General features: G+C 39.9%; 1 protein-coding gene across 1 annotated transcript in view; it reads right to left on the bottom strand.

Moving 5' to 3' along the window:
- Positions 1-667: 667 nt before the first annotated feature.
- The window catches only part of LOC143841960 (bridge-like lipid transfer protein family member 1), a 47426-nt gene continuing 22129 nt past the window's right edge, over positions 668-25964 (bottom strand). The window contains exons 13-36 of the mRNA XM_077346510.1: positions 25663-25908; positions 25154-25247; positions 21433-21639; positions 21053-21285; positions 19757-20001; positions 18540-18790; positions 18154-18392; positions 16520-16764; positions 15311-15561; positions 14939-15177; positions 13643-13887; positions 12633-12883; positions 12247-12485; positions 10897-11141; positions 9704-9954; positions 9318-9556; positions 7723-7967; positions 7103-7208; positions 6191-6288; positions 4897-5082; positions 4548-4716; positions 3755-3966; positions 3008-3104; positions 668-997 (exon numbers count right to left, since the gene is read on the bottom strand). Coding sequence (XP_077202625.1) covers positions 792-997; positions 3008-3104; positions 3755-3966; positions 4548-4716; positions 4897-5082; positions 6191-6288; positions 7103-7208; positions 7723-7967; positions 9318-9556; positions 9704-9954; positions 10897-11141; positions 12247-12485; positions 12633-12883; positions 13643-13887; positions 14939-15177; positions 15311-15561; positions 16520-16764; positions 18154-18392; positions 18540-18790; positions 19757-20001; positions 21053-21285; positions 21433-21639; positions 25154-25247; positions 25663-25908 — 5039 coding nt within the window. The 3' untranslated portion in view covers positions 668-791. The remainder of the gene's footprint in view (positions 998-3007; positions 3105-3754; positions 3967-4547; positions 4717-4896; positions 5083-6190; positions 6289-7102; positions 7209-7722; positions 7968-9317; positions 9557-9703; positions 9955-10896; positions 11142-12246; positions 12486-12632; positions 12884-13642; positions 13888-14938; positions 15178-15310; positions 15562-16519; positions 16765-18153; positions 18393-18539; positions 18791-19756; positions 20002-21052; positions 21286-21432; positions 21640-25153; positions 25248-25662; positions 25909-25964) is intronic.

Raw genomic sequence — 25964 nt, 5'->3', positions numbered from 1 at the left:
ACCCACCCCCGAGACCTGGGGGGGGGGGCTCACTCTGCAGAGGCTGTCGATTGCATGCCTGTGTATGCCACCTTTGGAGTCCCCAGCCCAGAAACCTTGGGCAGGGAGTCAGACACCTCCTTGAAATCCTTCGTAGTCTGAGGCCCCAGCCCAAAAGCCTTGGGCAGGCTCTCAGCCAACTACTTGAAGTCTCTCTTCATTGTCTTTAGTGGCGTTGTGCTGGATCTGTGAATGAACGCATACCTTGGGGCCTTTCCGCACAAGGACCAATGTTGCCAATCGTTTTCAGTATGCAGAAACGCTATATTTAATAGTGGAATTTCGGCATTCCTCATACCTTTAATTTTAGTGGAATCAATAGCGTCCCAGTAGCGTTGTATTCATACCCCACAGGTTTCTGGTCTCGCTGGAATTGCAGCAAAGGAAGCGATATTTTTCTGTGCTTCTTCCCGCCCCTGGCCATAAATCAAACAGAACAGCCAATGGACAGATGTGTTCATGCTCCCGAAAAGCCCCTTTCCCTTTAAAAACTGTTTTTTTTTTAAGACACAAACACACCAGTTGCAACGAATATGTACAATATTTCTATCCTGAATATCAATATCTGCATGATGGCTTATTCAGGTAAACAACATTAGAACCATTCTATGAAATCAAACGGCAAACATGCAGCAGAAACATTTATTTAAAGGTGGAATGTCTGAAGGGACATTGCTGAGCACCCTTCAGAGTTATTCACAGTTCCGCTGATTATGCTCCTTCTTCTAAATGTTACGTTGTCATCAAGAGCATTATGGCATTTTCCCATCCACTGTGTCGTCAACTTCAACGGCACCGGAACTGCCTCCAAGTCTTGCTGTCTTCCTCCTCATCTGATCTCTTACATAAACCACCACGTCCACAGGGAAGGTTGATGAGGACACCAAGGAGGCTGTGGACTCTTCTAAGGGATCTTGCATATCCAACTGCCCGATATCTTCATCTTTGGTGCTAACAGCTTTTAATAAGACAAAGAAATTAGTTTTAATAATAAAGCAGGGGAACATGGAACAAATTGTAGCTGTGATAGAAATAAGTTAGTTTGTCATATGGTACCTGCATCGTTCCTTTTTATTGGAGTTATAAGAATGGTTTCAAGTGCCTTTTCTAGGAAATCCAACAAGCAGGGGCTAATCACCATTTCCTCCGGCAAAGACTGCAGTGCAACCCAGGCGTGCAATTTCGCTGTTTTTATGCCACCTCTTCCCTTCCCTTTGGCCGAAAGGTTTTTTTAAAAAAGCGTTCAGTGAAATACCAGTTAACCAGCTTTCATTAGAATACAAATTGAGAAATGGATTTTCTAACTCATTGGATAAATCTATTTTTGCTCAAGGGCCCGAATCCTAGCCTTTTGCATATACATCATCAAGACGGCATGACTTAAATACATGTAATTTGAAACAGCAAGAAAAATAGCTACCAAATCAATGAATAAGCTTTCTATAAAATTAAACAGATAGCAGTAAAAAACAACTCTGTCCTGAATGGCTGCATTTCAATAGCCCATTCGGTAGAAAGGTGGCCATGCAAAGTTAGGAACAGGCCCTGACTGAGGTTTAATGATTTGATGGTTTTCTTCCGCTTTGGAAAAGTGGGGAGGGAAGGAGTTGAGATTGCACCCAGAGTCGTCATCAGTCAGCTGAATAATCACGGGGACTGGTTGGGTTGGCTAAAGACAGAAAGCAGAGAGCAGGCATAAATGGACAGTTCTGCAGGGGGAAGCAAGCAGTAGGATCCCACAAGTCTTGGTACTGAGACTTTTTAATGTGTTCAATAATCATTGAATTGGGAGTGAGCAAGGCATTAGCCCAATTTAAAGAGTATATCAAATTATTCAGAGCTGGTGCAGTGGTTGGACTAGTCTCTTCAAATCTCTATGTGTGCCACAGAAGCTCGCTAGGAGACCTTGGGCCAGTCATATTCTCTCAGTCTAATCTAATTTGCAGTAGCTGGAGAGAATCCTAAAGGAGAATCCTAAAGTACTATAGAAGTTGAATAAATGGGGCTAAGAATTCCATGAAGAAGCAAACGGGGAAGGGGGTATACTTAAAAAAAAGAGACATTAAATTGCATGGGAGTATAATTTTAGAACTCCCATCACTAACATAACTATAGTGTGGTTTGTGAAATTAGGATTTCCATACTCAAGAAATGAAGAGGATAGTTCCTCTGAAGACCTAGATATATTTGGAAGTTGAAGAATTTTTATTCCATTAATGGGAAGTATCAATTCACTTTTGATTGCCAGAGGTAAAATCCTGACACTTAATACAAAAATAGATGCCATATTTGGTCAACTCTATTTGTATTCATAATGCTTCGCCTCAAAATGCCTTGTAAGGCACTGCCAATGTTTTAAACTACAAAGATTGTAGAAAGCCCTCTTCATCTTGACCTCAAAATCCCTATGTTGCTATCTTTGGTTTATTCTTCTATATGAAAAAGTAAAATGTAGCTCAAAGTGCTTGTCAGTTTGAATTATGATTACAGAATTTTAATGTTTGCCAATGTTGCATCCAATTCTCTAAAACCACGTTAAACCTCTACGTTCATAGAGGTTTTCACAAAACCATTTGTGAAAAAATGTCTAATAATATAAGAATAGAGAGAATAAAAGTGAAGGATAATGTTTAAAAATAAATATTAAAGAATTCCGGATCTTGAATCCAGTATCAGATTTTAGCATCCAAATTACATCATGTAAACATCTAAGTTTATTTGGAAGTCAAAAATGGTCCTAGTCAAATGGGGATGGATTTCCCAGCCTTTTTGATCCTGTGGGCCCCATTGTTATTCTGACGCAAGGTGGTGGGCACAATCACAAGATGGCTACCACAGGAGGCCATGACTGCCAAAATATGGGGGTACAAGGTCATTCATAACCCCAAGAGTAACTCATCAACATTTCAGGCAGAAGCTCTGTAGAACTGGATGTATTTCAAAATGAATACATTATATTATTTCATACCATGCAGCTTGGATTCTTTGTAAAGGGTTCTTGGCAGAGATGAACCACGGGATGCATTTGGCCATTCGGTCTTTAACATCTCGGAGTTGTAGTGTAGCTGAAAGGAAACAAATTGCTCGTTTCACACCTGTATAGGCATTCTGTCACTGGCAGCATTCATAGGAGGAGGAGAAGGAGACATGCAACAGAGTTCTGGGCTTTGTCCGACTGCCGCTGCCGACCAGCCTGCCGACGACCAGCCCGCCGCCGCCGCCGCCGCCGCCGACGACTCAAGTAACCACCTAGCGCCCGCTGCATTCCCCTGCAGCGGGCTTGCTTACTAGTATATAAATGATTAACAGAGAATTAAATGTTTAAGAAAATACTTTTAAAGTTATTACATCCAGGCAGAGGGACAGGATGGAGTTTTTTTCAAATAAATTAAATGAATAGTAATTAAAATTCTACGCTAAGGAAAATATTTTGATGTTTAAATTAATGTATTGTAGGTTTTTGGACAAGTTCATTGCCACAGTATCTAAGAAGCATGTTAGAAGAATTTCTAGAACCAAAATTCCATTCTACCCCAACATTTAAGTTCCACTGTAACTGTGGCAAATTGTTAGGTAATTAGTATTTTAGTTCACATTGTTAGCATATCAAATTATAGCGTTAATGCAATATTAAAACTTCGAGACGGTTTTATGAAAAATTTTTGGATGTGGACAAATTGTTATTTCAATAATGAAATCATACATTCTTCAATACCTGTGGTGCACTTGTGATGGGCAGGCAAATTCCTAAATCAGTAACTGTTAGCTGAAGAAAGAGTGTTCCCAATGCCTGAGCAGATGTCTGCTGGATTCCAGGTGACATGTCAACTATTTCCTTTGTGGCCTTGTGGATGTCTTTACGCAAGGCCAGTCTCTGTTCACTCCAGTTGTCATAAGCAGCCTTATAATTCAGCCAGAAAAGCACAGCTTTTTAGGGGAAAAAAATTTTTGCACAATGTTAGCTCATAAGTGCGTATAACCTCACCTTGCTTTTAGCAATAATGCTATCCCAGAAGAGCTAGAAAGTTATTTGCATTTCAGTTCCCAAAGTATGTTGAAGAACAAAGGCAGCATATTGCCTGAAATTGGGATTTCTTTAAAGTTCAAACGAAGAAGAAGAAGAAGAAGAAGAAGAAGAAGAAGAAGAAGAAGAAGAAGAAGAGTTGGTTCTTATATGCTGCTTTTCCCTACCCGAATGAGGCTCAAAGCGGCTTACAGTCACCTTCCCTTTCCTCTCCCCACAACAGACACCCTGTGAGGTGGGTGAGGCTGAGAGAGCCCTGATATCACTGGCTGGTCAGAACAGCTTTATCAGGGCCGTGGCGAGCCCAAGGTCACCCAGCTGGCTGCATGTGGGGGAGTGCAGAATCGAACCCAGCATGCCAGATTAGAAGTCCGTACTCCTAACCACTACACCAAACTGGCTCTCTAATACATTTTCCTCCCCAAATACTGGTGTTCAGAAGGCATATAAATCTTCATACAACAGACACAGCATCTAGCAGTACCTCTATCAAAGGCCACAGGCTGAGCAAAGACAACGGGTCTGTTTAAAGTGATGAGCACAGCTGCACGATCCGATGAGCCACCGATTTCCTCTCTGAGGGCATTTCTTAATCCAATTCCAGTCTTAAAAGAAGCAACCTGATGGAAGTCTGATCCAGCTTCTTCATAAACCTTCAGATAGCCCAGAGATATTAAACATGAGACTTCAACATTAAAAAGGACCCACTTTGACATCGTACAAACAAACTAAAATTCAGGGTGGTTGTTCATTTCCACAGTGTTTTGCAAAGCTGTTTTTGGCATCTCCTTTTAAATCTTATTTTGAGAACCATACGAAGGATGTAAACTTACGTGATGTTTAACAGTTTGCCCTAATGCCGGATTCAAATCCACCTGGCATTTACCAAAAAGCTTTAAGGAGCTGCTACTGCCAGACACTGCTTTTGTTTGGATTCTGTTGGACAGCTCCAGTTCTGTCAATCCTGTTTCGAATCTTACAGCCCTCACGGATGGTGTTGTGGCTGTTACCCGGATACCCTGGTAAGAAAAACAAAAGCTATTAAAGGTATGCTTCAGCGGTCTCTCAAACATTTTTTAAATAAAGTTTTCAATAAGTTTTCGGTCTTTCAACAGATTTCTTGAAAAAGTAGTTGCCTAAAATAATAGCGAAATCAGCAGTAGCCAATTGGACATTAGCTGAGGCATTTGCAAGTCACTTTGCAGATTCGCCATGACCTTTCTCTAACTTTGGACACAGTAAGTGAACTAGAGGCCCCTTGTCCGTCTTTGGAGAATACAAGGAGTCACTTCAGACGACTCTCACTAAATGAAGTGGACAGGATGCTGGCAGCACTGAGGCAACCACTAGACCCATGTCCATCGTGGCTCCTAAAAACAACAGACATAAGCATTGGAGCCCCCCTCTGGGAAATAATCAACCTCTCCCTCTCAGCAGGAGAATTCCCGGAGGGATTAAAAGAGGCAGTGGTATGCCCGTTGCTCTAGTATTGCCAATGGTCAAAGAAAGAGGCAGAAATCTCTGGCTGGAGGAATGAGACGAGGAAATGGTTCCCAGAAGGGAGTGCCCCAAGAGTTACTCAAACGCCTCCTTGTTTCTTGCAATGCAAAGAAGACCCTCATCTTTTCTCCCCCCCCCCTCTTGCTAAGATGGTTCTTTCACAGCAACCTGTACATGTCTCAAAGACAGAAACGTCCCTCTTTGTTTACAGGCTTCCTATGGAGGTAGGAGTGGGGTGTTAAAAATGATCTCCCCCAGGGGTCAAACACACTAGGTACACGAGTGTTTGTTTTGTTTTGTTTTGTTTTCAGCCAATTGTTTTGGCTGAAAAATGAGGTAGAATACAACATAATCATTTAAAATTGCAAGTAAATCTAAGATTACCCTTAAGCTTAAAAGGGCAGAACAGTAGGGATCTGCTATTTATGAAGAAGCAGCCTAGACACAGAAGAAAGAACAAGGAGCACCCTTCCTACTGAGAATGAGGTAGTCTAAGACGTGATGCAGGGCATAACCTATTCATTATGGCTCAAAAACTGATTAAACGCATACTATTAATGTGCTTTTAAAATGGGGGAAAGGTACCCCTAGTCATACTGTGGCAAACATGCAAGAGACAAAAACTACCTTAAACTGTAGACTGAAAGAATAGAGGAGAATCTTTGGCTTCTCTCCATCCGTTGTCCCATCATGCTCATTCCAAAGAGGACTAGGTTGCTCCACTCCTGCAAGGATATTTCGTATATTTCCAGAATTTTGCCAAGGATTACAAATGTTCATATTGTTTATAGACAAAACCTAGGAGCTGTGCAGTGGTTTAATTCCCAGTCTGCCATGCAAACGTGCTTGGTGACTTTCAGCTTAGCCTGTCTTTCAGGGTTAGTGTGAGTGTAAAATGGTGAACAGGAGACCAATATAAGCTACTCTGGGTTCCCTATTGGGGGAATAGTTGAGATATGCATGAAATAAATACGATCCATCCAACACAGCTTTTGTCAAGAAGGCTTCTTATTCTGAAGTCAATCTTATAAAAGAGGCTCCAGATTTGAACGTTCAAGAAAGTATGGCACTGGTTTTCCTAGCACACACTTGATTATTTTTTGCTTCATTTAAACCATAAACAATGGGTTAGTTTTGACACGTTTTTCCACTTGTGAAAAAAAGACCTTTAAAATGCTACAATAAGGATTATTTGTTTGTTTATTTGATTTATATCCTGCTGCTCTTGAGACTGTCTCACGGCAGGTTACAGTCACAACGTTAAACCCACAAAGATAAAAATGTGAACAATTAAAACCCCACAGTGGTTAAAATTTACCTGGCGGCAGACCCCCATCCCCTCTCTTCCCGCCCGGCCCCTCCCTCACCCAGCTCTTCAGGGGGGGATACTAGGGGTGCCTGACTTCTCTGAATGAACAAAGGCCATGTAGTATGGGGGGCTGTAACTAAAGAAGGGGATTGGGTGAGATCTAGAGGAAAAGCTGGTTCTATCTACTAGAAAGTAAAATTCGACTAAAATTCAAAAGCCATTACACTTACCTGAAACCATCTGTATCACTTCATTGAGCTCTTTCATGAAGACTTTCTGAACAAAAACTAGGTGGTTCAAAAGGTCTGTGGTAAGATTATGTTCAAATGAACCAACCTGGCAGAGAAAGATAATGCTTATCATAAACGAATGCCTGATAAAACTGGCTTCGAGAACAAAGGGGGGGGGCATCAAATCTATTCCTGCACTAAACATTTTCCCACTTCAAGTAAACCAGATTGAAAATCTGTTAAGACAACTTTCTACTAAAAATGTGTGCAAAGATCTACGTGATAACAGCAGAGGTCTGCTCCAGTCTTACAATACAGCAGAGGTTTTCAAGCTGTATTATGGGCACCACCAGCCTGACACAGGATTTCTATAACAATTTATTCATTCCCAATGATAAATATAATAACAAATAGCCTGTAAACTTATACATTTCCTTCTCAGAAAAAGCATGGTGGGACCCAGGGTCTCTGACAGAACAGTTGCTGGAATGTTAGATACAAAAGGCTGAGGACCATGTTTATAGCATCACAACAAAAATACTGTTCTATGCAGAAACAAATGTTAAAACTCACATATAACAAAATAACATTCCAAGATAGTGGCAGTCTTGAATACAAACCTCAGCAACGCAACGCGAGGAATTTCCCTGTAGATAATAACCCTGTTTAGTTGATAGCTCATCTATAATCCATGTCTGATCTGTGTAGCTGTCATGCTCCTCCATGATGCATGTACCCGACATGGTTACAGGAGGAAGGTTAAGACTGGCTGACGGAGGGATGGAAGACATATCAGTGGCAGAGACTTTAAAAGTACATCGCAGCCTCTGATATGACAATTCAAATGTAAACCTTGTTTGTGCACCTGCAAAACCAGGAGATATGACTAAATTAAGTATCATACATTAGCAATACAAATAACTACAGAAATAGCCACCTATCTTCTGCTTCATGGGTCAAAGCTACCTGTTCTCTCTCTGCAAGTGATGCTCAAGCTGCTCAAACTGCCTGTGTGTGGAGGGAATGTTTCATCCCAAACCCCAACCAAATTTTCACCAAGATTCATACGTGGCAAAGATATAGTGGTTAAACTTTAGCAAATGTAGACCACAGTGAACATGTTGGAAATTCTGAGAACTATTCCTATGCTTTCATGGCTGTTCTTTTTTTAAAAAAATGCTGCTGACATGTATGGCGAAGGGATTTTTAATATTATAATATATACTTATATATTATAAGGTTTTCAAAATTACAAAGAATGGGAGTCCTGCCCTCCTACATTGTCCAAAGAAAGCCACTAGTATTAGTTCTTGCATTAAACAAGATGTCTAATATGATGTTCCTCAGAGATGGAACCATAACCATGAGGAATCCATATTTCTTTACTCATATGCAAAAACATAAAAAGCACCCGACAGGATTTAGGAGGGTTTCCCATTAAACTGGCCCATTCCCCGAGACCTGGCACATTATGAATTGTTTTTGCTGTCCTCTCAAGTTTCTAAAGAAATTCCTTAGCAATATTGGAGTGCTGTTGTTAGGAAATGACAACAGCCTAAATGCTGTAAATCAAAATTTTGTCATGAGTTGCTCTGGACTTTGACCATAAGCCGCATTTCAAACCACAATAATTATTGACTGATAGTTACATTATAAATATTTGAGAATATTTTAAATTTTGCACTTTATTCTCATTTAATTTTTTAAAAATCTTAACTAAAATATTTCAAAACCTGTGCCTTTTCCTGTCTCCTCCAAGCATCCCTGTCATGTCACACATAGAGCTCAGAGAAGGGAGTCGTCAAAGGAAAGCCGTGGAAAACCTGACTGGAAGCAGCAATGCTTTTGAATGCACCCATTTCTTGTTGTTAGGTGCGAAGTCGTCTCCGACCCATCGCAACCCCATGGACAATGATCCTCAGGCCTTCCTTTCCTCTACCATTCCCCGGAGACCATTTAAGTTTGCACCTACTACTTCAGTGACTCCATCCAGCCACCTCATTCTTTGTCATCCCCTTCTTCTTTTGCCCTCGATCGCTCCCAGCATTAGGCTCTTCTCCAGGGAGTCCTTCCTTCTCATGAGGTGGCCAAAGTATTTGTATCCATTACAAGTAGAATTGTTATGTGATATATTACAAGTGGAATCTTATAATGATGCCATGATATTTGTGATATTCCCTAAATAGAGATCTATGAAGCTCATTGGAACAGTTACCTGTCCTTCCATGGCTTCTCATTCTTCCCATCTTGTACTCAGCTTTTAAGGATGGCAAGAGGGATGCTCCAACAGCAATTCCATCAGTCCTGGCACTGAATTTAAGAACAATGGGCTTCTTCTCCAAGTCCTCAGGCAACTGCGGAAATTCACTGGTTTCAATAGGCGTCTGGTTTACACATGTAGGCGTCTTTTCTGCAGGTAATGGTGTTGCAGTGTCTTCTTTTGTAGGCTGTGGTCTGTTTATATTACAAAGAAACACAAATTATTAGACACACAATAGACATTGGGTCCCAGATGCCTGATGATAATACATAATATAGGCATGACCCTGCAAATTTACAGGAAATCTCCCAATGGCAACCTATGTCGAGTCAAATACTTACACTGTTGGTGGCTGTCTGATGAGGTCAGAGATCTGTTTTGAAAGCTGATGAGAACTCTGCACCGTCATGCTGTGAAGGGCAGCTGGATGTTGAGGAATGTTGATACTGAGAGCACCAACTTTGAATACTGCAGCATTATTTGTTTTCAGCCCTCTTGGGGGACTGTGAAGAGCCTGTGATTTGGCAGTGCTGCATTTCACCACTGTTCTAAGACGGTGGATATCACCACATTGCGGACCACCATCTGATTTCTAAATGATAATAAATAGCAAGATTAATAATTCAGAAAACCTTGATGTCTCCGTTATCTTTATGGTCTGGCTTTTCTCTGAGGAATTCTGCAGATATTTGATCATTCTAGCCCTTTGAACGTTTTCAAGATACCGGGGCTTCCTGAAATTCTTCTAGAACTACGTATTCAAATTTCTAACTCCCTCACATTAACTGAAAATTATTGTTTGAAAACCCCTCTTCTCATTCAGATGTGCCCATTAAATAGAATAAGGAGCAATTCTGCATTGACCGATCTATGGGGTTACAGTTACAGTTGATATGTTAACGTTCAATGATTACTGCAGTTATTGTTACTGTTGGTTGTTACTTAGCCATTTCGATCACCTCTACTACTGTCTCTATTATTGTTTTTATTTTGTTCATGTTCTTGTGTTATGTAAACTGCCCTGAGCTGTAAGAAGAGGGCGGTAAAACAAACAAACAAACAAACAGTTTAAAATCACCCTACACATTCTGTCCAATCTTGATTACCTGATCAGCTCACATGAAATATAGTCAAGGGCTTGGTATGCATGAGAATGAAATGTCTAAGGAAAATGTGTGCAAAGATCTACATGATAACAGTAGAGGTATGCTCCAGTCTTACAATGCAGCAGAGGTTTTCAAGCGGTATTATGGGCACCACCAGCCTGACACAGGATCTCTATAACTATTAATTTGTTCATTCCCAATGATAAATATAATAACAAACAGCCTGTAAACATGTACATTTCCTTCTCAGAAAAAGCATGGTGGGACCCAGGTTCTCTGACAGAACAGTTGCTGGAATGTTAGATACAAAAGGCTGAGGACCATGTTTATAGCATCACAACAAAAATACTGTTCTATGCAGAAACAAATGTTAAAACTCATGTATAATAAAATAACTTTCCAAGATAGTGGCAGTCCTGAATACAAACCTCAGCAATGCAACGCGAGGAATTTCCCTGTAGATAATAACCCCGTTTAGTCGGTAGCTCATCTATACTCCATGTCTGATCTGTATAGCTGTCATGCTCCTCCATGATGCATGTACCCGACATGGTTACAGGAGGAAGGTTAAGACTGGCTGACGGAGGGATGGAAGACATATCAGTGGCAGAGACTTTAAAAGTACATCGCAGCCTGTGATTTGGCGATTCAAATGTAAACCTTTTTTGTGCACCTGCAAAACCAGGAGATATGGCTAAATTTAGTATCATACATTAGCAATACAAATAACTACAGAAATAGCCACCTATCTTCTGCTTCATGGGTCAAAGCTACCTGTTCTCTCTCTGCAAGTGATGCTCAAGCTGCTCAGTTAAACTGCCTGTGTGTGGAGGGAATGTTTCATCCCAAACCCCAACCAAATTTTCACCAAGATTCATACGTGGCAAAGATATAGTGGTTAAACTTTAGCAAATGTAGACCACAGTGAACATGTTGGAAATTCTGAGAACTATTCATATGCCTTCATGGCTGTTCTTTTTTTTAAAAAATGCTGCTGACATGTATGGCGAAGGGATTTTTAATATTATAATATACACTTATAGTAAAAGGTTTTCAAAATTACAAAGAATGGGAGTCCTGCCCTCCTACATTGTCCAAAGAAAGCCACTAGTATTAGTTCTTGCATTAAACAAGATGTCTAATATGATGTTCCTCAGAGATGGAACCATAACCATGAGGAATCCATATTTCTTTACTCATAAGCAAAAACATAAAAAGCAACCAACAGGATTTAGGAAGGTTTCCCATTAAACTGGCCCATTCCCCGAGACCTGGCACATTATGAATTGTTTTTACTGTCCTCTCAAGTGTCTAAAGAAATTCCCCAGCAATATTGGAGTGCTGTTGTTAGGAAATGACAACAGCCAAAATGCTGTACGTGAAAATTTTCTCATGTGTTGCTCTGGACTGTATCCATAAGCCGCATTTCAAACTGCAATAATTATTGACTGATAGTTACGTTATACATATTTGAGAATAATTTAAATTTTGCACTTCATTCTCATCTAATTTTTTAAAAATCTTAACTAAAATATTTCAAAACCTGTGCCTTTTCCTGTCTCCTCCAAGCATCCTTGTCATGTCACACACAGAGCTCAGAGAAGGGAGTCGTCAAAGGAAAGCCGTGGAAAAACTGACTGGAAGCATCAGTGCTTTTGAATGTACCCATTGCAAGTAGAATTGTTATGTGATATATTACAAGTGGAATCTTTTAATGATGCCATGATATTTGTGATATTCCCTAAATAGAGATCTATGAAGCTCATTGGAACAGTTACCTGTCCTTCCGTGGCTTCTCATTCTTCCCATCTTGTACTCTCCTTTTAAGGATGGCAAGAGGGCTGCTCCAATAGGAATTCCATCAGTCCTGGCACTGAATTTAAGAAAAGTGGGCTTCTTCTCCAAGCCCTCAGGCAACTGTGGAAATTCACTGGTCTCAGTAGGCGTCTGGTTTACGCTTGTGGGAGCCTTTTCTCCAGGTAATGGCATTGCTGTGTCTTCTTTTGTAGGCTGCGGTCTGTTTATTTTACAAAGAAACACAAATTATTAGACAAAAAATAGACATTTGGTCCCAGCTGCCTGATGATAATCCATAATATAGGCATGACCCTGCAAATTTACAGGAAATCTCCCAATGGCAAACTAAGTCGAGTCAAATACTTACACTGTCGATGGCTGTCTGATGAGGTCAGAGATCTGTTTAGGAAGCTGATGAGAACTCCACACCGTCATGCTGTGAAGGGCAGCTGGATGTTGAGGAATGTTGATACTGAGAGCACCAACTTTGAATACTGCAGCATTATTTGTTTTCAGCCCTCTTGGGGCACTGTGAAGAGCCTGTGATTTGGCAATGCTGCATTTCACCACCGTTCGAAGACGGTGGACATCACCACATTGTGGTCCACCATCTGATTTCTAAATGATAATAAATAGCAAGATTAATAATTCAGAAAACCTTGATGTCTCAGTTATCTTTATGGTCTGGCTCTTCTCGGAGGAATTCTGCAGATATTTGATCATTTCCAAGATACCGGGGCTTCCTGAAATTCTTCTAGAACTACGTATTCATATTACTAATTCCCTCACATTAACTAAAAATCATTGTTTGAAAACCCCTCTTCTCATTCAGATATGCCCATTAAATACAAGAAGGAGCAATTCTGAATTGACCGATCTATGGGGTTACAGTTACAGTTGATATGTTAACGTTCAATGATTACTGCTGTTATTGTTACTATTGGTTGTTAGCCATATCTATCACCTCAACTACTGTCTCTATTACTGTTTTTATTTTGTTCATGTTCTTGTGTTATGTAAACTGCCCTGAGCTGTAAGAAGAGGGTGGTAAAATATAATAAATAAATAAATAAACAAACAAACAAATAGTTTAAAATCACCGTACACATTCTGTCCAATCTTGATTACCTGATCAGCTCACATGAAATATAGTCAAGGGCTTGGTATGCATGAGAATGAAATGTCTAAGGAAAATCTGTGCAAAGATCTATATGAAAACAGCAGAGGTATTTTCCAGTCTTACAATACAGCAGAGGTTTTCAAGCTGTATTATGGGCACCACCAGCCTGACACAGGATTTCTATAACTATAAATGTGTTCATTACCAATGATAAAATAAAATAACTTTCCAAGATAGTGTCAATCTTGAATACAAACCTCAGCAATGCAACGCGAGGAATTTCCCTGTAGATAATAACCCAGTTTAGTCGGTAGCTCATCTATACTCCATGTCTGATCTGCATAGCTGTCATGCTCCTCCATGATGCATTTAACCAACATGGTTACAGGAGGAAGGTTAAGACTGGCTGACGGAGGGATGGAAGACATATCAGTTGCAGAGACTTTAAAAGTACATCGCAGCCTGTGATTTGGCAATTCAAATGTAAATCTTTTTTGTGCACCTGCAAAACCAGGAGATATGGCTAAATTTAGTATCATACATTAGCAATAGAAATCACTACAGAAATAGCCACCTATCTTCTGCTTCATGGCTCAAAGCTACCTGTTCTCTCTCTGCAAGTGATGCTCAAGCTGCTCAGTTAAACTGCCTGTGTGTGGAGGGAATGTTTCATCCCAAACCCCAACAAAATTTTCACCAAGATTCATACGTGGCAAAGATATAGTGGTTAAACTTTAGCAAATGTAGACCACAGTGAACATATTGGAAATTCTGAAAACTGTTCATATGCCTTCATGGCTGTTCTTTTTTTAAAAAAATGCTGCTGACATGTATGGCGAAGGGATTTTTAATATTAAAATATACACTTACAGTAAAAGGTTTTCAAAATTACAAAGAATGGGAGTCCTGCCCTCCTACATTCTCCAAAGAAAGCCGCTAGTATTAGTTCTTGCATTAAACAAGATGTCTAATATGATGCTCCTCAGAGATGGAACCATAACCATGAGGAATCCACATTTCTTTACTCATAAGCAAAAACATAAAAAGCACCCAACAGGATTTAGGAAGGTTTCCCATTAAACTGGCCCATTCCCCGAGACCTGGCACATTATGAATTGTTTTTGCTGTCCTCTCAAGTGTCTAAAGAAATTCCCTAGCAATATTGGAGTGCTGTTGTTAGGAAATGACAACAGCCAAAATGCTGTACGTGAAAATTTTGTCATGAGTTGCTCTGGACTGTAACCATCAGCCTCATTTCAAACTGCAATAATTATTGACTGATAGTTACATTATAAATATTTGAGAATAATTTAAATTTTGTACTTTATTCTCATTTAATTTTTAAGTAACTAATATGTCATGTTTTACAAATTCAGCATGCAATTTTACAGCAATTTTACAGTTTCAGTTCCTTACAAGCATCAATGCTTTTGAATGTACCCATTACAAGTAGAATTATTATGAGATATATTACAAGTGGAATCTTTTAATGATGCCATGATATTTGTGATATTCCCTAAATAGAGATCCATGAAGCTCATTGGAACAGTTACCTGTCCTTCCATGGCTTCTCATTCTTCCCATCTTGTACTCTGATTTTAAGGATGGCAAGAGGGCTGCTCCAATAGCAATTCCATCAGTCCTGGCACTGAATTTAAGAAGAACGGGCTTCTTCTCCAAGCCCTCAGGCAACTGCGGAAATGCACTGGTTTGAATAGGCGTCTGGTTTACGCTTGTAGGTGTTTTTTCTGCAGGTAATGGTGTTGCAGTGTCTTCTTTTGTAGGCTGTGGTCTGTTTATATGACAAAGAAACACAAATTATTAGACACACAATAGACATTGGGTCCCAGCTGCCTGATTATAATACATAATATAAATTTACAGGAAATCTCCCAATGGCCACCTATGTCGAGTCAAATACTTACACTGTCAATGGCTGTCTGATGAGGTCAGAGATCCGTTTTGAAAGCTGATGAGAACTCTGCACCGTCATGCTGTGAAGGGTAGCTGGATGTTGAGGAATGTTGATACTGAGAGCACCAACTTTGAATACTGCATCATTATTTGTTTTCAGCCCTCTTGGGGCACTCTGAAGAGCCTGTGATTTGGCAATGGTGCATTTCACCACCGTTCGAAGACGGTGGACATCACTACATTGTGGTCCACCATCTGATTTCTAAATGATAATAAATAGCAAGATTAATAATTCAGAAAACCTTGATGTCTCCGTTATCTTTATGGTCTGGTTCTTCTCGGAGGAATTCTGCAGATATTTGATCATTCTAGCCCTCTGAACATTTCCAAGATACCTGGGCTTCCTGAAATTCTTCTAGAACTACGTATTCAAATTACTAACTCCCTCACATTAACTAAAAATTATTGTTTGAAAACCCCTCTTCTCATTCAGATATACCCATTAAATACAAGAAGGAGCAATTCTGCATTGACCGATCTATGGGGTTACAGTTACAGTTGATATGATAACGTTCAATGATTACTGCTGCTATTGTTACTATTGGTTGTTACTTAGCTATTTCTATCACCTACTGTCTCTATTACTGTTTGTATTTTGTTCATGTTCTTGTGTTATGTAAACTGCCCTGAGCTGTAAGAAGAGGGCGGTAAAATATAATAAATAAATTATCAACCAAACAAACAAACAAATAGTTTAAAATCACCCTACACATTCTGTCCTATCTTGATTACCTGATCAGCTCACATGAAATATAGTCAAGGGCTTGGTATGCATGAGAATGAAATGTCTAAGGAAAATGTGTGCAAAGATCTACATGAAAACAGCAGAGGTATGCTCCAGTCTTACAATACAGCAGAGGTTTTCAAGCTGTATTATGGGCACCACCAGCCTGACACAGGATTTCTATAACTATTAATTTGTTCATTCCCAATGATAAATATAATAACAAACAGCCTGTAAACATATACACTTCCTTCTCAGAAAAAGCATGGTGGGACCCGGGTTCTCTGACAGAACAGTTGCTGGAATCTTAGATACAAAAGGCTGAGGACCATGTTTATAGCATCACAACAAAAATACTGTTCTATGCAGAAACAAATGTTAAAACTCATGTATAATAAAATAACTTTCCAAGATAGTGTCAATCTTGAATACAAACCTCAGCAACGCAACGCGAGGAATTTCCCTGTAGATAATAACCCTGTTTAGTCGATAGCTCATCTATACTCCATGTCTGATCTGTATAGCTGTCATGCTCCTCCATGATGCATTTAACCGACATGGTTACAGGAGGAAGGTTAAGACTGGCTGATGGAGGGATGGAAGACATATCAGTTGCAGAGACTTTAAAAGTACATCGCAGCCTGTGATTTGGCAAGTCAAATGTAAACCTTTTTTGTGCACCTGCAAAACCAGGAGATATGGCTAAATTTAGTATCATACATTAGCAATACAAATAACTACAGAAATAGCCACCTATCTTCTGCTTCATGGGTCAAAGCTACCAGTTCTCTCTCTGCAAGTGATGCTCAAGCTGCTCAGTTAAACTACCTGTATGTGGAGGGAATGTTTCATCCCAATCCCTAACCAGATTTTCAGCAAGATTCATACGTGGCAAAGATATAGTGGTTAAACTTTAGCAAATGTAGACCACAGTGAACATGTTGGAAAGTCTGAGAACTATTCATACGCCTTCATGGCTGTTCTTTTTTTAAAAAAATTGCTGCTGACATGTATGGCATATGGATTTTTAATATTATAATATACACTTCTATTAAAGGTTTTCAAAATTACAAAAAATGGGAGTCCTGCCCTCCTACATTCTTCAAAGAAAGTCACAAGTATTAGTTTTTGCATTAAGGTAAAAGGTAAAGGTAAAGGTATCCCCTGTGCAAGCAACGGGTCATGTCTGACCCTTGGGGTGATGCCCTCTAGCGTTTTCATGGCAGACTCAATACGGGGTGGTGTGCCAGTGCCTTCCCCAGTCATTACTGTTTACCCCCCAGCAAGCTGGGTACTCATTTTACCAACCTCAGAAGGATGGAAGGCTGAGTCAACCTTGAGGTGTCTGCTGGGATTGAACTCCCACCCTCATGGCGGCTGCCTTACCACTCTGCGCCACAAGAGGATCTTACTTGCATTGAACAAGATGTCTAATATGATGTTCCTCAGAGATGGAACCATAACCATGAGGAATCCATATTTCTTTACTCATAAGCATAAACATAAAAAGCACCCGACAGGATATAGGAAGGTTTCCCATTAAACTAGCCCATTCCCCGAGACCTGGCACATTATGAATTGTTTTTACTGTCCTCTCAAGTGTCTAAAGAAATTCCCCAGCAATATTGGAGTGCTGTTGTTAGGAAATGACAACAGCCAAAATGCTGTACATGAAAATTTTCTCACGAGTTGCTCTGGACTGTAAACATAAGCCGCATTTCACACTGCAATAATTATTGACTGATAGTTACATTATAAATATTTGAGAATAATTTAAATTTTGCACTTTATTCTCATTTAATTTTTTAAAAATCTTAACTAAAATATTTCAAAACCTGTGCCTTTTCCTGTCTCCTCCAAGCATCCCTGTCATGTCACTCACAGAGCTCAGAGAAGGGAGTCGTCAAAGGAAAGCCGTGGAAAAACTGACTGGAAGCATCAAAGCTTTTGAATGTACCCATTACAAGTAGAATTGTTATGTGATATATTACAAGTGGAATCTTTTAATGATGACATGATATTTGTGATATTCCCTAAATAGAGATCTATGAAGCTCATTGGAACAGTTACCTGTCCTTCCGTGGCTTCTCATTCTTCCCATCTTGTACTCTGATTTTAAGGATGGCAAGAGGGCTGCTCCAATAGCAATTCCATCAGTCCTGGCACTGAATTTAAGAAAAGTGGGCTTCTTCTCCAAGCCCTCAGGCAACTGCGGAAATTCACTGGTCTCAGTAGGCATCTGATTTACGCTTGTGGGAGCCTTTTCTCCAGGTAATGGCATTGCTGTGTCTCCTTTTGTAGGCTGCGGTCTGTTTATTTTACAAAGAAACACAAATTATTAGACACACAATAGACATTGGGTCCCAGATGCCTGATTATAATACATAATATAGGCATGACCCTGCAAATTTACAGGAAATCTCCCAATGGCAACCTATGTCGAGTCAAATACTTACACTGTCGATGGCTGTCTGATGAGGTCAGAGATCTGTTTTGAAAGCTGATGAGAACTCCGCACCGTCATGCTGTGAAGGGCAGCTGGATGTTGAGGAATGTTGATACTGAAAGCATCAACTTTGAATACTGCAGCATTATTTGTTTTCAGCCCTCTTGGGGCACTGTGAAGAGCCTGTGATTTGGCAATGCTGCATTTCACCACCGTTCGAAGACGGTGGACATCACCACATTGCGGACCACCATCTGATTTCTAAATGATAATAAATAGCAAGATTAATAATTCATAAAAACTTGATGGCTCCGTTATCTTTATGGTTTGGCTCTTCTCTGAGGAATTCTGCAGATATTTGATCATTCTAGCCCTTTGAACGTTTTCAAGATACCGGTGCTTCCTGAAATTCTTCTAGAACTACGTATTCAAATTCCTAACTCCCTCACATTAACTGAAAATCATTGTTTGAAAACCCCTCTTCTCATTCAGATATGCCCATTAAATAGAATAAGGAGCAATTCTGCATTGACCGATCTATGGGGTTACAGTTACAGTTGACATGTTAACGTTCAATGATTACGGCTGTTATTGTTACTATTGGTTGTTACGTAGCCATTTCTATCATCTCTACTACTGTCTCTATTACTGTTTGTATTTTGTTCATGTTCTTGTGTTATGTAAACTGCCCTGAGCTGTAAGAAGAGGGTGGGAAAATATAATAAATAAATTATCAAACAACAAACAAACAAACAAACAGTTTAAAATCACCCTACACATTCTGTCCAATCTTGATTACCTGATCAGCTCACATGAAATATAGTCAAGGGCTTGGTATGCATCAGAATGAAATGTCTAAGGAAAATGTGTGCAAAGATCTACATGAAAACAGCAGAGGTATGCTCCAGTCTTACAATACAGCAGAGGTTTTCAAGCTGTATTATGGGCACCACCAGCCTGACACAGGATTTCTATAACTATTAATTTGTTCATTCCCAATGATTAATATAATAACAAACAGCCTGTAAACATATACACTTCCTTCTCAGAAAAAGCATGGTGGGACCCGGGTTCTCTGACAGAACAGTTGCTGGAATCTTAGATACAAAAGGCTGAGGACCATGTTTATAGCATCACAACAAAAATACTGTTCTATGCAGAAACAAATGTTAAAACTCATGTATAATAAAATAACTTTCCAAGATAGTGTCAATCTTGAATACAAACCTCAGCAATGCAACGCGAGGAATTTCCCTGTAGATAATAACCCTGTTTAGTCGGTAGCTCATCTGTACTCCATGTCTGATCTGTATAGCTGTCATGCTCCTCCATGATGCATTTAACCGACATGGTTACAGGAGGAAGGTTAAGACTGGCTGACGGAGGGATGGAAGACATATCAGTTGCAGAGACTTTAAAAGTACATCGCAGCCTGTGATTTGGCAATTCAAATGCAAACCTTGTTTGTGCACCTGCAAAACCAGGAGATATGGCTAAATTTAGTATCATACATTAGCAATACAAATCACTACAGAAATAGCCACCTATCTCCTGCTTCATGGGTCAAAGCTACCTGTTCTCTCTCTGCAAGTGATGCTCAAGCTGCTCAGTTAAACTGCCTCTGTGTGGAGGGAATGTTTCATCCCAATCCCAAACCAAATTTTCACCAAGATTCATACGTGGCAAAGATATAGTGGTTAAACTTTAGCAAATGTAGACCACAGTGAACATGTTGGAAAGACTGAGAACTATTCATATGCCTTCATGGCTGTTCTTTTTTTAAAAAATTGCTGCTGAGATGTATGGCAAAGGGATTTTTAATGTTATAATATACACTTATAGTAAAAGGTTTTCAAAATTACAAAAAATGGGAGTCCTGCCCTCCTACAATCTCCAAAGAAAGCCACTAGTATTAGTTCTTGCATTAAACAAGGTGTTTAATATGATGTTCCTCAGAGATGTAACCATAACCATGAGGAATCCATATTTCTTTACTCATAAGCAAAAACATAAAAAGCACCCGACAGGATTTAGGAAGGTTTCCCATCAAACTGGCCCATTCCCCGAGACCTGGCACATTATGAATTGTTTTTGCTGTCCTCTCAAGTGTCTAAAGAAATTCCCTAGCAATATTGGAGTGCTGTTGTTAGTAAAAGACAACAGCCAAAATGCTGTACATTAAAATTTTGTCATGAGTTGCTCTGGACTGTATCCATAAGCCATATTTCAAACTGCTATAATTATTGACTGATAGTTACATTATAAATATTTGAGAATAATTTAAATTTTGCACTTTATTCTCATTTAATTTTTAAGGAACTAGTATGTCATGTTTTACAAATTCAGCATGCAATTTTACAGCAATTTTACAATTTCAGTTCCTTAAAAGCATCAATGCTTTTGAATGTACCCATTACAAGTAGAATTATTATGTGATATATTACAAGTGGAATCTTTTAATGATGCCATGATATTTGTGATATTCCCTAAATAGAGATCCATGAAGCTCATTGGAACAGTTACCTGTCCTTCCATGGCTTCTCATTCTTCCTATCTTGTACTCTGCTTTTAAGGATGGCAAGAGGGATGCTCCAATAGCAATTCCATCAATCCTGGCACTGAATTTAAGAACAGTGGGCTTCTTCTCCAAGCCTTCAGGCAACTGCGGAAATGCACTGGTTTCAATAGGCGTCTGGTTTACGCTTGTAGGCGTTTTTTCTGCAGGTAATGCAGTGTCTTCTTTTGTAGGCTGCGGTCTGTTTATATTACAAAGAAACACAAATTATTAGACACACAATAAACATTGGGTCCCAGCTGCCTGATTATAATCCATAATATAGGCATGACCCTGCAAATTTACAGGAAATCTCCCAATGGCAACCTAAGTCAAGTCAAATACTTACACTGTCGATGGCTGTCTGATGAGGACAGAGATCTGTTTTGGAAGCTGATGAGACCTCCGCACCGTCATGCTGTGAAGGGCAGCTGGATGTTGAGGAATGTTGATACTGAGAGCACCAACTTTGAATACTGCAGCATTATTTGTTTTCAGCCCTCTTGGGGCACTGTGAAGACCCTGTGATTTGGCAATGCTGCATTTCACCACCGTTCTAAGAAGAAGAAAATTGCAGTTTTTAAAAATAGTTTCAAAATGCAGAAACGTATTTAGCATCAATAATGAATTACATTAAACTTAGTTAAAGAATTATCAGCATCAGGAACATTAAAAACCGTGCTGAATTTGTAAAACATGACATACTAGTTCCTTAAAAGCACATCCATGAAATCCAGAAGACTGGACTATGTGGAGTTACTCACTGGCAACTTCATAGTTCAAAAAGTTTACAGATTTGGCAAACTGACAGGTGCAAATATTCAGAGTTCTGAAAACATGTGTGAGATTCCAAATCCACAACTTTAACTTTTGAAATAGGTGCTGTGAGCAAACATCAGCCAAAGATTGATCTCAAATTAAGCACGGGTTAATGGATGTGTATTGTCAGTTTATGCAGTCATTGCTTTTAACAAGGTATATGGCCGTGCACAGCAAAATAATTTTAATCACCACACAAAAAAAACAGTACATGTATGAATAGGAAAGATACATACACACAAACACCATGCATAGATCTGCATCTGCATTTTATTCTATTTCATTTATGAACAATTTTTGCTACTCCTTACTACACGAGAAATTTGCCGCATCTAGCTTGATCAAATAATTCTGTTATCTAGCAAAACACTAACACTAACACTTATTTCACAACACGCAAGCTTTTAATGACCATCTACTGTATTTGCCAGAGTATAAGACGACATTTCCACTCAAAATATAGAGTTTGTTATATTACATTACAGTACCTGTCATTGTTACCATTGTACGGCCGCAGCGCAGCCGCAGTGCCTCCAGCCCGCCCCTGCATCTCCCTGTGACCGGCACTAGTGTGCAAGTGCGCATGTGCAAGCTCTGCGTAGACAAGGGGCGGGCCAGAGCGCCGCAGCTTCCCGTCGAGCAGAACGGGCCTGTCACGCCAAAAAGGCTGGCACCCCTGTCTCGCTGCTGATGCTCGCTGCAGCCATGATGATGACCCGCCACGGCTGCACTGGATACCATGCGATACTGGGTGGTATGTAGAATGAGGTGGGCGGGCATCGGGAGGCCACTATGGGCACCGGGCAGGCATTAACCCATTATGCACAGGGGTTTTAGCGCACATTCGGGGTGGAATGGCGGCGACTAAAATCACGGATAACGCACGGAGCCGGCTGCAACCGGCTGCAGCTTCGGTGCATGCCGCCGAAAAAGCCGCGTCAGTGAAACGCGGAAGAAAGCGCAGCTTCCGGGTGAGCGGGGCGCAACCAGAAGCGGCGCCCGGATCGGCGCGTGCATAATCGGTTACTCTGGGTTTTGCCGCCGTCGCGCCCCGCCCCGTGCATAACCGGTATGCGTCGCGTCTTCCCCCTCCGCGTTTTCCATGTGACCCGAAATCGCCGTTTCGGCGGCCGTGCATAATGGGCCTTTGGGAGGCCACTATGAGCAGCTATGTCTATCCCAATTGAAGTGCACCCGGCGTATAGGACGACCCCCCCACTTGAAGGCATGTTTTTTAGGGGGGGGGAAGTAGTCTTATATGCCAGCAAATACTGTAATTATATTCCTGATCTGAGCTGAAAACACAAAAAAGCACTGCATATTTTTAAAAGACAAAAAAACCCACATAGTTATGGTTTGAATATAGCTGATAGTGGATATATTCAAGTGAAAACCCACTCCCATCCCTCACTCATAGTTAATTGTAACTTTGCATGGCTCAATGAGTAAACTTTCATGCTTTCAACCCTATTTTAAACCTGATATCCAGAAAAATCACTGCCAGAACATTCATTATTGGCTCTGGAACGTGGAAATTCCTCCTACATTTTTTTACCGCTTCAGAAAGCAACTAGAACCTCATATGCTCTCGGGTCTTCTGAACTGCAGCTAGTAAGCTTTTTCAGGATCCAATCTGACAGCAAAACATTATGTTGGGAGTCATGGGATCTAAATGGACAAAAGCCATTTGTGTTGTGATAAAGAAAGAAATGGGCTACGCCTGAGCAAAAAAGCTGATCACACCCATTATATGAAAGTCCCAGAGATTTTATTAATGTTTTCTTCTGTGTAGTGCACTTAGAGGAAACAACTGCTTTCATGCAGCCTTGCTCAGAGACCTGTAGCTTATGTGGAGTAATCCAACCCTTATTTCTATGCATTGTTTTGATAAATTTCAACGTCACTTCTAAATCTCTCATGCACAAAATCGCTTTGGGTACACAAGGAGCATTTCTGATCAACTACTGCATCAGGGTTCGCAATGTTTTCGAGCCTGTGTGCATCTTTGTCAATTTTTGAGAGGTGAGCGCCAGTCCAAAATGGCTGCCACAGGAATCAAACTTCCTGGGACGAAGGGAAGTCTGAAGGGTGCTAGAATCATGCAATGACTAAGGAAAGCACAGGTCCTTACCAATCTCCATACTAGCCCTACCTTACAGTGGCCCCACCCATCTTCTGAAAAGCTCAGCAGACACAAAAAGAAATAACAGAGAGTGTTATGGGCATTGGAGAGCCGTGATAGAATTTAGGACTGATCAGCTCCTGAATTAAATTGGACTTGAGTTTCTTCTATACTCCCATCTCTAAGCAACATTCAGATTTCTCCTTTAGTGTGCCTTTAAACTTTATTCTTTAATTCCAATTCCAATGTGAAATTCCAAGCTATTTTGTTTCAGATTCCTAGTTTCATACAAGATGACAAAACTGTATGAAATATGTGGTACAATTCTGTATCTGGCAGTTCCTAACTTTTTTGAGTGTTGAACCATGAAATTATATTCGATTTGGGATTCCCTCGTGTTCATCTGATTGATCTGATACCTAACGGGAAGGTTGGCCCCTGGCTAGATGAAGGGATGAGATACTTAGTAGGTTTTTTGCCTTTTTTAAGGGAAATTATGGGGTTTTATTCTGTTTTTATTCTTTTATTGCTTGTAAACTGCCGTGAGCCCACCCAGGAAGAGCGGTATATAAATCTAAATAAATAAATATGAACGTATATATGATATTGTTCAACTCTGCTGTTAAGCAATATTGAACTCTTGACGTTGGACTCATAGCAGAGCTGATATTCATTAACCTGGGGACTCTGGCAATTGAGCCAAAGTGCTAGCTAAGTGGTAAATAACAGAGGGACATCATTGTTCACCTTTTAGATTTTAGATTTAAGGTGGTTCCAATTATTGTTCTAAAAATTATGTGAATAGATAGCCTCTGAGATTCCAGCCACTTCACACTATGAAGTAGCTGCTCCTTAATACTATACAATTTTAGTAACATTTCATGTTATTTTCCCTGAATATCATTTGTGGGTGCAATTATATACCTAAAATGAAGTCAGAAAAACTCATTTCTTTCTTGGCCCGTTTGCTCTCTTAAGTTTTTTTTTGCCTATAACAGATTTTTAAAATTCAGCTAAATTAAATGCCTAAGAAAATAGTGCGGCTCTTCGTGTTATATTGTTTGGGTATAACAGAGACCTTCCAACTGGTTGGAGAATCTTCATTGACTTTTTTTTAACTTGCACTTACCGAATATTTGATGTGATCCCTTCCAACAGAACAATATTAACACCACCCATGTGAGCAGTAGCACTTGTCTCCATCGTCTTTTGATGAAGTATATCTTTAAATTAAAAAAATAGGTTAAACCTGTGTGAAATTTTATACTGTTTGCATTTGTTTTCATAATAGCATAGGCAAAGTATAAAGGAATAATTATTTTTAATTGCCAAAATGCACTTACTGTAATCGTTCGGGAACAGAATAAACAACCTGGATGTCATTTTAACACTAACTTTTTGAATTATTTAAATACATCATTTGGGAGAAAATACAATATTATGCCTCTATTTATTCAGCGGTATGGTAACTATTTTCTCCATGAATGTGTTTGAATAAAGAACATACAATGTCAGAAAGGAGGCTTTCCAGATTAGGACATAATGGTATATTTATTTATACCAAAAATGTTTTGCTTATGACTTAATTTTATTATCGTAGAAGATCAACAATAATGTATTTTCAGATATTCAATCTACCTTTCATTTTTTCTTTGAGTGTAAAACTCCCATGGATCCTCTTCAGCTCAGCTTCCCTTGTTAGCCCACCGATGCCTGCTTCAAGATGCATGCGATTCACCATGCCTATTCGAAATACTATCAAGGTCACATGCGGAGGTTCAGAGGTGACTAAACTGCGCTTTCTCTGTGTTCTGCTTAAGCTGTTGTTATCCTGCTCATTCTCAAATATTACCCTACAGGCAGACTCAGTAGGACTCCGAACACCTACAGAAAACAGACAGCAGGAAAGCAGAAGTACAAGAACAGAAAGTAGAATTCAT

Source organism: Paroedura picta, chromosome 7, assembly GCF_049243985.1.
Source record: "Paroedura picta isolate Pp20150507F chromosome 7, Ppicta_v3.0, whole genome shotgun sequence".
Classification (NCBI taxonomy): Eukaryota; Metazoa; Chordata; class Lepidosauria; order Squamata; family Gekkonidae; genus Paroedura; species Paroedura picta.
This window is presented reverse-complemented; position numbering and strand designations above follow the sequence as displayed.